Source organism: Syngnathus typhle, linkage group LG3 (genome assembly GCF_033458585.1).
Source record: "Syngnathus typhle isolate RoL2023-S1 ecotype Sweden linkage group LG3, RoL_Styp_1.0, whole genome shotgun sequence".
Lineage (NCBI taxonomy): Eukaryota > Metazoa > Chordata > Actinopteri > Syngnathiformes > Syngnathidae > Syngnathus > Syngnathus typhle.
In genome coordinates, this window is record NC_083740.1 from 17610442 (window position 1) to 17625589 (window position 15148).

The 15148-nt window shown below is 45.0% G+C and overlaps 1 protein-coding gene across 1 annotated transcript; it reads left to right on the plus strand.

Annotated features, from left to right (window-relative positions):
* Positions 1 to 935: 935 nt before the first annotated feature.
* LOC133151975 (laminin subunit beta-3-like) lies at positions 936 to 12914 on the plus strand. The gene is given in 25 exon segments (XM_061275430.1): positions 936 to 1077; positions 1174 to 1222; positions 1708 to 1862; positions 4584 to 4698; positions 5036 to 5109; positions 5181 to 5372; positions 5617 to 5680; positions 5743 to 5912; positions 5977 to 6097; positions 6159 to 6347; positions 6466 to 6621; positions 6737 to 6930; positions 7487 to 7583; positions 7754 to 8123; positions 8328 to 8488; positions 9619 to 9743; positions 9745 to 9831; positions 9921 to 10127; positions 10237 to 10350; positions 10651 to 10681; positions 10902 to 11109; positions 11214 to 11355; positions 11474 to 11650; positions 11774 to 11936; positions 12703 to 12914. Coding segments are annotated over 24 exon segments (3477 nt in total). The 5' UTR covers positions 936 to 1077; positions 1174 to 1197; the 3' UTR covers positions 12843 to 12914.
* Positions 12915 to 15148: the final 2234 nt, after the last annotated feature.

Sequence of the window (15148 nt, forward strand, 5' to 3'; positions counted from 1 at the left end):
ACGCATTAAAAGCTCTCCGTACGTACCATTTGGTCACCTGGGGCTGGCTGGCTGGCTGGCTGGCTGGCTGGCTGGCGGGCGTTAAAAGAGAGAAAACACCAAGTAGCTACAACAGAATGGCAGAAGGCATGACTGTACTTGTCTTGGACGTGAAGTCTCTCTGTGTGTGCGCGCACTGGTTGAATCACAAGACACACCCTGTGCTTGGTATTACTAGGCATGTGGAGCATCTGTGGGGAATCATACGTGTGTTCAATTGCGCCCTGTGGCTACCTTTGCACACAAGCCAGTCAATCTCAAGTCCTTAGGGCAGGGCAGTTGTTGTGTCTGCGGTTCACAAGTGTTGTTACAGCAAAACACACAAGATACTTTTACTCCTTCCTTTTTGGAATAATACAATTGAATAAAATCATATCATACACTTATATAAACTCATATTTAATGGTATTTTGCGATTTTGTATTTATGTATTGTATTGATTTTTCATTTCTTCTGTTATTGACTTGTATTCTTCCTCTTGATTTGACTTGAATTTTGGATTCTATATTTGCGGAGCACCTCGCCTCACAGTTGAGAGATGCTGCGGGGTTCCATTCCAGCTTCCTGTGTAGAATTGGCATCTTTTCCCCGCGCTTGTCTGTTTTTCTATTTTTGTGCCCGGCTGGCAACCAGTTCTGGGTGTCCCAGGACTTACTGCCTCAAGTCAGCTGGGATATCGTTTTGACATTATCTTCATTTTGTGTAATTGTCCTACATTGGCACAAATCTTCATGAGGTAGCGTTTCACAGTTGGTTTTGTGTGTGTGTGTGTGTGTGTGTGTGTGTGTGTGTGTGTGTGTGTGTGTGTGTGTGTGTGTGCGTGGTTGCGTGTGTGTGCGTGTGTGTGTGTGTGTGTGTGTGTGTGTGCGTGCGTGGTTGCGTGTGTGTGTGTGTGTGTTGATTCATGGAGAGAAAGGTGTGGTGCTGAAGGGTGTGACTCTGACACACTATCATATTGTCCAGGTGTGTCTGGGCTTTGTATAAGAGCAGCAAGGCAGTGCCACAAGTACCTGGTGGTGGGTGGGCATCAACAACAAGGTTACGCTCATCTTCCAATCTACATTGAAATGCTTTGGAATCTGGATCTCTTTGCCGTCCGTTAAGCTAATATGTTGACTTCCTCTTCTCTTCCAGACCTGTACGTGAATAGATCATAAAATGGCACTACTTTTACTACTGACAGGTAAGAGGGTTTTTTTTCTTCCCATTTTTCGCCTTCACTCTTCTCTGGTACCTTCTTTCAGACATAAATCTGTTGTTTCTGTCCATAATCAAACGGAATCTTTCCAGTGAAAGCGAGCGGTTGCTAAAATACCACACATACCACAAACAAAGAATGAAGCTACATGCTTTCCGTCATGATGGCACATGTTTAAAGAGTTTCTTTGGGCTTGCTTTACCATTCGCACTACGGCATATTATGTAGACCTTATGAAGACGCTCAAGTTCAAGAACCAATCTTGTCCAATCATTCGCTTGATTCAAAGTACTCTGATAGACAGACAGACAGACAGACAGACAGACAGACAGACAGACAGACAGACAGACAGACAGACAGACAGACAGACAGACAGACAGACAGACAGACAATGAATGAATTCCAATGTTTTTGCTGACAGAGGTCAGATCTAACAAGTACAAGTATAATGTAAGAATCTGCTCCCCCAGCCGTGGCGGCGGTATCCCACGCCCAGACCGACTGCTCTCGAGGAGCTTGTTACCCACGCAGCAGCGACCTACTCCTGGGCCGAGCCGATCAGCTCCATGCCTCATCAACGTGCGGGCTAACTGGCCCCGAAGTCTTCTGCACACCATACCAACAGGTATGAACTGATCCCATTCCAATGAAACTTGCATTTTCCCCCCCCACATTTTGACACGCTAAATCTGCTGTTCATTATGTCAAAGGTAAATATGCACTGTGTGCAGCTGCTCATAGATGATATGAATTCAGACAAAACAAATCTGCAAACGGCAGTCACAAATAACTCAGCAAGACAGCAACTCATATTTGTTTTAAATTTTTGCTAAAAAAAAATAAATTGCAGTCCAGCCTTGGTGACCTCAACTGTGCCTACAAGACATGCTTTTTTTTAAGAGTAATCAATCACATGACAGAAAAGAGCTTATATTGTGAGACACCTCTGTAGGTAGTGGCGGATCCCACTTTTGCATCTTTCTAGCGGGTGATTTCAACACAAGAAAGCAAATGAGGCAGAGGTCATGGTGAACATGGACACGCACGCAGCAAAGGTCTGTGGTAGTTTTGGTGGGACTGCCCCATTCCCCTTTGGTCAGTCTCGTTTCATTGCCAGATGGTCATGTTGCAACTGCACCCTTTAGCCAACATTTTCCATCTCATGAACAGTCTGCAACACCGACGAGACCGTTTGCAGACTCAGCATTGTCTAGAAACATTGGACAAGAAGCTGAAGAAATAAGGGAGGCCTAATATTTGAAAAGAATTCCCTGAAAAACGTCCAAAGTGTCCGCTAAGCATTGCGACTTTGAAAGCCACATTTGCAAAGGCTTTATTACGTGCCTATTTAAAATGTTGGCACAGCCATTGAAATTGGCTTTTGGCTGAATTTGCTTGAAGTCATTCTATCAACGCAGAAGAGCAAGTTGACACTTTCAGAAATCTGCATTCACTTGGATGACCATTTGGGTTTTGGTTAGATCATGTTTAAGCCTCCCTCATTCCTTGCATTCTGCACACAACATTTTGAATTTGCCCGAGGGAACGATAATTGTAATAGGCGTGTCGTCTCCTCCTCTCTCGAGGTGACTACGTCTTTTATTTCTTTACCTCCGTGACTTTGACCCGTCAGAGAGCAAAACAAACTCCCATCTCACTTGACACATTCAACTAAGGCGAGCAATAAAGATCAACAATGATTAGGCCTGCTGACTTAATCACTTTAATCATCTGGTAAGTACTATGTACCATGCTGAATAAGTGAAATACAACACCTTTGACACCATTAAAAATGGAAACAGTGCCTTTTTGGTACCAGTACACACACATATTAGCACTTAATAATCGAATGTTTTGCTTTTCATTGTGAACTTTGACCGCAACCTATACTTCAGTTCACATTTATTTCATTGCTTCATGCATATCGGACCACTGGCAAGGAATGAATGCAAATTGTTCATGGAATGTTTGTCTGAGGTGATAAAGAGCGCTGCCAAAAGCAACACATGGTTTAAAAAAATAGCTTTGATCAGAATCAATCTTTGTCAACTTTAATCGGAAGTAAGATTTATGTCTTACACCGTAATCCACCAAAGATTCCCTGATCAATTGTCATCAATTGTCGTAGTGCTTTTTGGTAAAATGACAAACCCCCTCCCCCTATAATGGATTTTACCAATACAAACTCACACTGGATTTTACCAGACACAAATCATTTGTAATGCTGCGTGTGACCTGAGACACGTACGCATGATGAACTTTGGGGAAACATTGATGTTGTAACAATGAACAACTGCTTGGGAACTTTTCCCTAGTGGCTCATAGGCCTGTCTGTCTTCCAGCACAGAGCTTCCAGAGTTTCCAAATATTGACTTATCAGGATCAACTGGAATGTCACCACAAATACTTAGTTATTCATTCGATAAGGCAAATGAACGCAACACTGTATAACTAACTTTATTACAGGATGCAAATATGTATATTGTGCCAGATATTTTCTACGAAAACAGAAATATACCTGAAAGACTTTCAAATGATATTTCAAAAATAATATGGTGCAGGACAACCTGCCATTCTCAACCCTTGTTCCTTGAGGGCCCGTGTGTCTGGTGCAGAAAACACAAAACAAAAACAAAAAAACTGACGTGACGGACAACGTCATCGCATTCTCATTGCATTCTCATTGCATTCTCATTGCATTCTCATGACACCGCCTCGCCCCGCTTTGCAGGTGTTTGTAGTGATCTTAAAGGTCCTATTTTGGTCAAATGGCATGCTCGGCGTGCACACAGGCAGGCGGAACTTCATTTTTGTGCCAGCGCAAGTCTAGTCTAGCGCGTTTGCGTCTGCATCTGCTCTGCCCTCATCCGGGCATGCCGATGCACGAATCCGCCCCCGACGCACCTGCTCATTTGGTGACAGAAAGTTGTGTGCGTTTAACCCAGGGGTGGGCAATTCCGGTCCTCAAGGGCCGGTGTCCTGCATCCTTTCTACGTCACCCTGTTGCAGCACACCTGATTCAAATGGTCTGCTGATTAGCAAGGTCTGCAGAAGCTGGATAACAATCCGGATCATTTCAATCAGGTGTGTTGCAGCAGGGACACCTATAAAACCTGCAGGACACCGGCGCTCGAGGACCGGAATTGCCCACCCCTGGTTTAATCGGTGCCGGACAACCTTTGATTCTACCAAGGGAGGAAGTTATTGTCTGAGCTTATCCTCATTCAAGTATTTTGTCATCCTGACCCACCACACCGATGGATCAATTACTGGCCATGTTCTTGTGTGTCTGGAAAGCTTTGTGGCACTGACTATAATTGAGTTGTTCTTTTTTTTCCTTGCTCAGAGGAAGATGAAGTGCTGTCCGTGTGACTCGAGAAATCCAAACGGACCACTGGCCCACACTGTCCCGGAAGTCCTCTCCACTGCTGGACCGGAGAGATGGTGGCAGTCCAAGAAAGGTTGGCAAAGACATTCCAAAAAGCAAATAGTAGCATGCCGGCACAAGATACTAGATGAGACTAGGCACAGTTCACGTGAGGAACCTGTTACCCTAATGGCTTTAAAATAGAACGCCAAAGTTGATATTTGTAGTGTGTTGTTTTTGAAAAAGTACAATCTACTGAAAATTGACCAGTAATAATTGAATCGTCAATGCATGTCAAGATGTCGGTGTGTCATTTCCATCCTAATAATCAAAGTCTGCTTTATTGTCAATTTCTTCACGTCAAGACACACAAAGAGATCGAAATTACGTTCCCAATATAATACGCTCTCATCTGATTGTTTTCCCTTTAGAGGTGTCTCCAGTAACATTTCATTTGGACCTCGACAATCTATTCAAGCTTGACAAGCTGGTCCTTGATTTCAAGGTGTGTGAAAATCAGCAACATTTCTCACCCGAATATTTGATTCTATTTGATTCTATTCTGCTTTTTTGCAGGGCCCTCGTCCGAACGCCCTGCTTGTTGAGAAGTCGATGGATAATGGCAGGACGTGGCAGCCTGCCATCTATTTTGCTGCAGACTGCCAGCGATCTTTTCCAGGGGTCCCTACTGCCACTCCTGTTACTGAGTACCGAGCATACTGTTATACTCTGCCCCCTACTGGAGGCAACCCATACCAAGATCACAAAGTAAGGAGACAAAGTACATTTTCGATACTACCAAAAGCAGCATCCCCCACAGTTTCTCAATATTAGTATTTGAATCTCTGCACTTAAGAAAAGAAAAGTTGGACATAGTCGTACGGCACGCCCTGTTTTTTTTCTTACTGTCGTCAGCTCTTCTTACATGACAGGGATGTCCCTGCATATCTATTATGCCATTGTCAATTTTGATTGCACAACACACATCTGACACAAGTCTTGTCTTTTTCAGATTGAGTTCAATCCATTGCAGCACTATCCCTATATCCCAGATCCCAGCAGCCCAAAGATAAAAGGTTAGCAGTTAGTTTTTTTACTGGCTGGAATGATTTCCGACGGACTTTTGTTTGATCATCAGAGGTGACGGGCTTAACGGATCTGAGGGTCACCATGGCCGAGTTGGGCGATGTGCCACGTCAACCGGGCAGAGCTCTCAGTAGGTTCTTCGCCTTGAAGGAGATGAAAGTGATGGGCAACTGCATGTGTCACGGACACGCCAGTCACTGTTTGCTGGAGGCCGTCAATAAGGTTTGCTTACTCTCACTCCAACTGTGCACCCTTCAGGAATAAACTTGTGAATAACCAACCCTAGGTGAGCCCGCAGTGCGACTGCCAGCATAACACTGCCGGCGTCAACTGTGAGCGCTGTGACGATCTCTACGACGATCTACCCTGGAGACCAGCGGAGGAGGGCAACCCTCACACCTGCAGACGTAAGACAAAGCTCTGGGATCATGAGTAGCAATTGTCAAATTGTCCTTGCGTCCACCTCAGGCTGCGAGTGCAACAACCACGCCCAGCGCTGTCGCTTTGACCCAGCTTTGTATGAAGCCAGTGGGCGGAGGAGTGGAGGTGTGTGCGAAGGGTGTTTGCACCACACCACGGGAGCAAAGTGTGACCAGTGCATCCCTGGCTACCAGCCCAATCCCAACAGCCAGATGGACCGTCCGGATGCGTGTATCCGTAAGTAGAGGGGAAATGCATCATCAGGAAATTCCTTTCAGCTCCTACGTATCGTGTTTTGTATTCTATGCTGGTAGCTTTGTGTAGCTTTTGTAGCGCTTGTCCTTATTGGCGCTAGGTTGCGTCTGCAATGCTGAAGGGACGCTGAACGGGGGACGATGCGATGACAACACAGGCCTGTGTCTGTGCAAAAGCAATGTCGAAGGGCCACGCTGTGATCGGTGCAAAAGAGGTTATTATGGCCTTTCTGCATCCAATCCTCTGGGTTGCTCAAGTGAGTCAAAGGCTTTCTTCTGTGTATTTCATTGCAAAAGTCACTCCCTTAAGTGAGGTTATTTTCATAACAGGGAATTCATTGAATGTTCCTCCTCCTCCTTTCCGCTCTCCAGAGTGTTCCTGTTTTGCAGAGGGCTCACTTTCAGATATTTGCGATCCAGTCACCGGCCAGTGTCCCTGTCGGCCACACTTTCACGGTCTCACGTGCGACGCGTGTGCGAGAGGCTACTGGAAATCGCCGCAGTTCCAGAGCTGCGAACTTTGCAGGTGTGACCCCACCAAGTCCTTCAGCGATACTTGTGACCAGGTGTGACCCCAAGTACTATACTGTACACTTCTACAAAAAAACAACAGAAACGGGAGGCTGTTACTCTAATGTAGTATTGTGGACAAAAAGTCATGCATGTGCAGAGAGATGAGAAATGTTTTTCAAGGGTTGTAGTTGCTGCAATTTCATTCATTCATTCATTCATTCATAGCAAGAAAAAATGATTTGAAATAATTCATAAAATAACAAAAAACGATTTTTTTCTACATTTGATAGGAAAATGACCCTGATCCAATTGTTCGCAAACACTGCCACTCCAAATTAGTACACTGAGCAAGTACCACCAAATATTAATAGCAAAGTAGGTTAAGTAGTGATCATAAAAAACTATTCAATCTCTGTAACTTAATGTACGATTTAAATATTACCAATAGTTGAGAAATAAATAAAAGTAAAATAATAAATGGAGGGAAATTGTACAAAACCTTAAGTACAATGGCTTAAAAAAATCACTGACTTAATCTGTCAATATATCATTTGTTTCACCAGTGGGAGAAATTTGAGTTGCTGTTTTTTTTGTTTTATTCCCTTGTAGTTGACAGGTCAGTGCCAATGCAGGCCAGGCTTTGCAGGCCGTACATGTACTGGATGCCCAGACAACACATTTGGTGATCCTCTCATTGGCTGCAAGCGTAAGTCGTTTTTCAATAAATCATCGCGTTCTGTTTTTGTCTCAGTAATACCAGTAAAAGACACTAATCAAACTCGAAAGGGATTGTACATTGTGTGAAAAAGTCATGTTGATTTCTGATTGCTCATCACCTATCATTGATCTAATCCACTTTTCCTTTGCTTTTGCCAGCTTGTCTGTGTGACGCCCAAGGTACCCAAATTTGTAACAAGCAGACGGGAAGCTGCTTGTGCCGTCCAGGCGTCACGGGAGCTCGATGTGACTCGTGCATGAGAGGACACTGTGACAATTTTCCCAACTGCAAGATGTGTCCTTCTTGCTTCTTCACCATGGATGGGCAGCAAAAAGCCCTCCGTTTAGCAGTGGAAAGCTTCACCTTGAAAGTGCCGCCTCGTCCGGGAGGCTCCGGTGACCTGGGAAGTTTAGAGCCCCGTATTCGAGTCCTGGAAACTCGTCTGAACTTCATTCGGAACTCCGTCGCCCTTCCTCCCAGTTCGGCAAAACAGATTGATGATGCTCTGTCCCAAACCAACAAATTAAGGTGTGGAAATAGTTCTATTAACATTTACAATATATGGATCACGGGGATAATGCTAAGACGTCCAATCCATTTCGGATGGAATTGTTTGCGTTGATCTGACTGAGCAATCAGATGCAAGCTCACATGCACAGCATCGAGGGACATTACTAACACTAAATAACTTGGATGGATGAACCATTCAGCTCACTCACGTTTGCTTCACAGGGACCAAGTGGACAAGGTAAAAAATGACCTCTCTCCTTTGGAATCAAAACCTGACCCGAGCAAAGAGCTTGACAAACTTCAAGGCCTTCTAGACAGCCTGAATGGGGACTTCAACATCAAGAAAGAAGCCATGAAAAACACAATCACTCCTGGCAATGCAGGTCAATGATGGGGAAAAAAAAATATACATGTGTATAGAGATGCACCGATCCGACTTTTTCAGTTCCGATACCGATACCGATGCCGTGGCTTTGCGTATCGGTCGATACCCGATACCGATCCGATATTATGGTTGACTTGATTGATTGATTGATTGTATATTTATTGATCCCCAGGGGTGGGGAAATTCAGGCCCCAGCCGTATTCATACCACAGAGTGGGTATACAAAAGACACACAGATGGCATGAGCGCAACTCAATAGGCTCTCATAAGGCTGCCACACAACGGTGCCACAAAGAAAGGCAGAAAGTGCTCAAGATAAAAGCCATCAAAGCAAAACAAAGCTAAAAGACAAAGGAAAAAAAGTAACAGCGGCCAACCAGCACCCCTCAATACAAGAGAACACCCCAAAACACACAAAATAGCCTCCACGGGGTCCATAGACAGGTGTAGGGGCAGTCCAGTTCAAACTTAACAAGCTACATAACTCTACATGTGGAACAGAAAAGACCAAAGGCAATGGCATCAGGCAGACTACACAGTTCTTTGCTCTCAATTAGGGGTGTCCAAACTAACGGTCCAGTTTTTATTGGCCCGCAGCAAATTCTGAAAACATAATTGAATATGGCCCGCACAAGAAGCTTGAGCTCAGCTTCTCAGTTTCCACACTAGATGGAGCCCGCCACACAAAGCGTTTGACGTCCCATTAACACCCCCCCGGAAGAGAAGCGAACACGCAGCGTTTCACATCCGATTAGCCCCTCCCATTCGGGAGAGAAGCGAACGCGCAGCCTTTGACGTCCCATTAGCAACCCGAAGAGAAGCGAACGCGCATGGTTTGACGTCCGCTTAGCAACCCGGGGAAGAGAAGCGAACGTTCGCTCCATGTTTGCGTTTGTTTAGAAAACTCTCGTGGCATGCGGCACACGTGCTGCTGACGTATGACGTAGCCCGCGTCCCAATAGATTAAGGAAAGTATCGGCTCACAGATCGGCTGTATTTTCCGATACCCGATCCATCTATTTTGTTGATATCGGGACCGATATCCGATCCAGATATCGGATCGGTGCATCTCTACATGTGTATATGTGCACCAAGAGCCTGCTCACGTTGAGTTTTTCTTTCATGCAGGAGATTTCTCTACCATCAAAAGCGCTTACGACGATTCGACAGATGCCGCCAAGAAAGTAGATGAAAGCAAAACAACTGTGAAGGAATCCGCTGATGTCAGAGAAGACACTTTAGATTTTCAGGAAAAAGGAATATCCAAACAATACCAGAAATCTCAACAAACTCAATCAGAGCATGGCGTCTGGCCCGGACCTCACTCCTGTTGCCAAAAAGGTACTAACTAGGCCAGCCAGCAACATTTTTATCACTGTATCTTATTTCAAGTCACTGATGTATAACAATTGTGTTGATTGTTTGATCAGGTATGTGGCAGTGTTCGGTCTGAGCCCTGTACCCCGCTCGTGTGTGAGGGTGAAGATTTGTGTCCACCGGAAGGTGCGTTGCCCTGTGAAAAAGGCTCCACGTGCGTCGGCGCCCTGCCTTTGGGCAAAAGGGCCGATGCCGATGTGAAGGATGTGAAAGATCGGCTGGAAAATCTCAGCAACAAGATCACAGAAGCTGCAGAGACGGTACAGGAGGGATGGAGGGACGGATAGACGGATGGATAGTATATAAACGTATACAGTGTAGTATCCAGACACACTTGTCAACCAATTTTGTATTCTTTTTTTTCCACAGCTCCAAGACACCCAAGATAACACCAATGACATGAGACAGTCAACAGACAATCTGTCCAATAAGATTAGGCAGGCCAGAAACGACCTGGAAGATGACTTAAAAGAGGCAAAGGATGGACGTCCCCTCCGGACGGCGTTATAGAGCTCGGTACGCCAAAACCAGCAGACACAGAGACAGCTTCTTCCCCCAGGCTGTTGCTCTGATGAACTCACACCACTCATAGAGTCTCAGAGACATTACTGTGCAATAACATCCTGCTCCTCACACCTTTTTGAATTTGTCTACACTGTTTTTGCCATTATTCACATGTCCTGAATGTTGTTAGTCACCTAAATGTTGAACAGAGGGTGTGTTTCTACCGAAGTCAAATTCCTTGTTTGGCACGCTCAAACATGGCGAATAAAAAACTCTTGAATCTTGAAAGATATTAAAGATTTCCTGTCAGGTATATTGATTTGGAGTGTTTGCATTTCGGGATGACGGATTCAATATTGTATGAGTCGCGTTAGCTTGCTTTATTTAGAACAAGTGCTGTTCTTTTTCTATATGGATGCGAACAAATGGCATTTAAAAAGCAACATGTGTATTGGATTGGATTGGATTATACTTTGTATTTAGCTGGATTTTTTTGTTCTGCTTCCAATTTGTCTTGTCTCTTGCTTCAGACCCATCCTCCAACCTGACCCACATTCAGGACGTGAGTGACTGGATCCTGAAAACCAAACTGCCTTTGAGCCTGGCTTCTCTCAAGAAAAAGCTGGATGAACTGAAAAATCTTGCCGCCAACCTACCAGACAGTACGTCCATATTAGACAAGTCAGAGCCACAGTTGGATGAAGCTAGAAAACTCTTGCAGGAAGCCCAAGATACCAGGTGATTGATAGAGAGATTTGGTTCTTCCAATCAATTGATTAGAGAATGAAATGTACTTGCCTCTGGAGAAATGCAAGGTTTTTCTGAAAGTGCCAACTTGACAGGGACACGGCCCAAGGGGTGAAAGATGATGTGGATGAGCTGCTGGCAGGCTTTGACTCTGTGGAAGACTCCCTCGCCGACATGGAGGACAGATTGCAGAACAGTATGGATTCCATTGACAACTTGAATCGAACCCTTACCAAGGTGGGACCCGGGAAAGATCTTCTGTATCATTTTCAGTATTGATGGAGAAACTATGCTAGCTGGCTAGCCACACTTGGAAAATACATTTGCAGAAATGCTTCTCATTGATTTGATCCAGGCCAAAAATCAACTGAAACCAGCAGAGAAGACGTTGGATGATGTGTCAGCGGTGATTCAGCCGGTCCAGCCTCAACTGGATGAACTTAAAAAGGTGCTGCAGAATGCTTCCGAAATTGCCGAAGATGCACAGGAAACTGCAGACCGAGCTGGGGATGAGGCAGATGCTGCGGATAAGGTTAGCCTTATCGCAAGTCACGGGATGGATGGATGGATGGATGGATGGATGGATGGATGGATAGATGGATAGGACTACAATTTGATTCATGACTGTGTTGTTTTGTTTTGCTTTGTTTTCAAGGAGCTGTTGTCAGTGCAGAAAGAGTTTGATCGCCTTAAAGATAAGGTCGCAGCGGGAGGGCTTCCTGGAGAAAAAGGCCCGGGGGCCGAACAGCTTTCAAAGCTAAGGGAAGATGCTGGCAATCTGGCCAATACCACTGGCGCTATGTTGGATGCTCTCGAAGGTAACCCTTGGCATTTATTTGCAGCGTCTTATGCATTTTCTCATGAGGTTGGTTGAGCTCTGGTTAGCTGCCAATATTTGACTTGTTACACAAAGACAAACAGAGTGGATTATTTATTCAGGCTACATTCGACTCTGTCCAGATATAGAACATGTCTATTTTGGAGACAAACGATACGCAATTATTCATCTTCTCATTTACCCATTCCTCATGGGTGAAACAAATGTGTAGTGAACTTCCAGTACTAGACTCCCATTGGTTTCAATGAATTTCGCTTCACGGCGGGAGGGAGGGAGGTAGGGAGGTAGGGAGCGGCGGATTTGAACCTTTTTTCTTTTTGTTTTTCAAAACAATCATTGGCCCTTATTGCATGGAAAAATGTCTTGCACGCCTCGCGAGCTTGTTGCGCTGCTGGCGGTTGGTTGCACTAACTGGCAAAAGAAGTTGAATTAGTGAAAACAATTGCATTTTTTTTTAACTGGCTTTCCGGACGAGGAAATAGTGTTGTGACTCTCCAGAGTTTGGAATTTAGCTGGACTTTGACGATGCCTTTTTTTTTTTACACGGTCCTCATTAGCAGGAAGCCAGCTAGAAATGGTTTCTCATGTAAGCATTGAAATGAAACAATTCCTTCACTCCCACCCAACATTTCACGCAAAGGCTCGCGGGCTGTAGGAATGAGGTGGATAAGGCAAGAAAATGAGTCAAATGATGATGATCTGCGAACTCTCTTGAAAGCAAGTACGCCTTTGTTACCGCTCCACAGGAAAAGCCGACTCACTGAACCAATTGCAGGATGAGATTCTTCAAAAGTCCAAAAAGCTTGAGGGACTTGATGACAAGCTTCAAAATCTGGTGACACAACTTCAAAAGAAAGCCCACGATTTGAGTGTCTGCCAGGGCTGACAAGTAGCTTCTTTCACACCATGCCACAGGACAATCTTTTCCACGATTAAAGCAAAACTCCTCCTTGACCCTGAAATAATATCATCTCTGATGGACGTAGCGACTTATCTATTTAGTGATAATTTAGCGCTTAGTGAGGATGTCAATGCATTCATTTGTCATGAGAAAAGGTCAACACAAAACGTATGTATCACATTTGCCTACAGGGTATCACAAAGAATTGGGTTAGGGTTAACGGGATATGAAGAAGAAAGAGACAGACTAATCTGCATTTATTGAGGGGAAAAAAGAAATAAACATTTCCAAAATGTGCATTTCACTACATACGGACTTTTTCTACCGAGTTGTGGCACTTAAATTCATTCATTTCACAGATTCATTTATGTAGGGTGGCGCCCCGCTATTTGACCGGGCCAACCCACAAATATCAAAACGCTGCGCAAATAATTGCCGCCTGTGGAAATGCAATGAGCGAAGATAGCATACATGTTGATAAAAACATGTGCTTTCCATGAACAATGCCTGGGGGCAAAACCAATAAACGTTGAAAAACGTTGCTTGCTTTGATGTTCAACTTGTGTTTTTGCCATCAATTCAGACAGATCAACTTCAAATAAACATTTCAATGGATGTCATCCAAATGGTCAGTCATGAGAGAAGATTTTCCGACGTGTTGCACAGTGGACGAGTTGAGTGTCTCTCTGAAAGTGGAGATAATATTTCAGAAGCAGGCAGCAAGGTTTTCACCCTTGTCAAGCAAGGAGAAAAAAAACATTGACTTACATGAGAATGGGGTCAATCACATGACAGAACAAACACCAGATTGAAGCGGCATCTCCTTTCTCTCAGCCACGGCGGCTCCCGGGCTACGAGGCACAGATAGCAATCATCTTTAGAAGCTAATATCGGAGCTAACATCCATCAATGGATACGTATCGATGCATTTAGGACCTTTTGGATGTAGTGTCATTCACAGAGTCCACAGAGTGGACCTCTCTTGGAAGCAGGAGTGGGTGGCAGGTGGCCCCTCCCTCATGCACCGTTATGTCTGGCAACCAGGGGACGGCGCCATAGGAGGAGACGAACTACCTCGCCAGCAGTGGACCACACTGAACCGCTTAAGAACTGCTGTTGGGCGCTTCAACACGTCTATGCGGCAGTGGGGACTGGCGGACAGTGCGGCATGCGAGTGTGGAGCCCCCGAGCAGACAGCCCACCACATCATCAACACCTGCCCCCTATATAGACCACCCTCAGAGGCCGGCGTCTTCGACCTGGGACCAGAGATGCTGGCGTGGCTCTACGACACCAAGTTGGAGCTCTGACGTTACACGACAGAGAGAGTATGCCACAAAGATATCGAACACAATGGTTTTCATTATTCTTAAGCATACTGTAAAATATATACATTTTGATGTTTAGTAGACAAACAACGCATCTTGACAACGGGTAGTGTTTCAGTGTCCTATGTTAAAAAAACAATGTCTATTTTGGGATTCAATTGTCGCGTTGGAAAGTTACGTCACCGCGCCAAGTCTCGCGTGAGTTATAAGCGCTTATCGCGATTGTTGCACCCCGAGCGCAGTGTTCTGTCACCGTTGCTGTGAACCCGTGCGTCTTTGCCAAAAAGTGAGTTATACATTTAAGTGTTACTCCTGTTTACTTTTGTGCTGTTTGTCTGATTCCACATTGTTTCGTGTATGCGCCGTTTGGTTGGTAGCTTCGGCGACCAAGTCGTTTATTTGGTTTATTTTCTCAGTGAAACATTGCCGCTAGCTAGCTAGCATTAGCGAAACGTCCGATAGCAACCGCTTGCAGCTCAGCTCCGGAGTTCAATAGACGTAAATAGGTTCAATATGAGGCGGTTGCTGTGTCAAATTAAATAATTTCTATTAAACTTTGATTCTTTCAATAATCGCAATTATATGTATATAAATGTCTTTGTCTAATCGAGGCTTTTACGGTGGCGCACGGGGACCGGATATGACGTCACATTGTAGTTCAGAGTCAGAGAGTCAACTTTATTGTCAATTCCTTCATGCCAAGACACACAAAGAAATCGAAATTACGTTTCCTCCATCCCACGGTGACGAGACACAGTACACGAGTAACATACAAGTAAACAACGGGGGAGAGAGTTCAGGACCCCAAAAGCCTGGAGATCACAACTACGCCAGAGGCGAGCAGTGCTTGCATCCCACCAACACCGGCACCATTCGTCACGGATGTAGACGTGCATTCCACCTCCTCGCGATGTTCCCCCTCGTACAATGGCCCGGTCCGCCCGATAGCCGCTCCAGATGCAC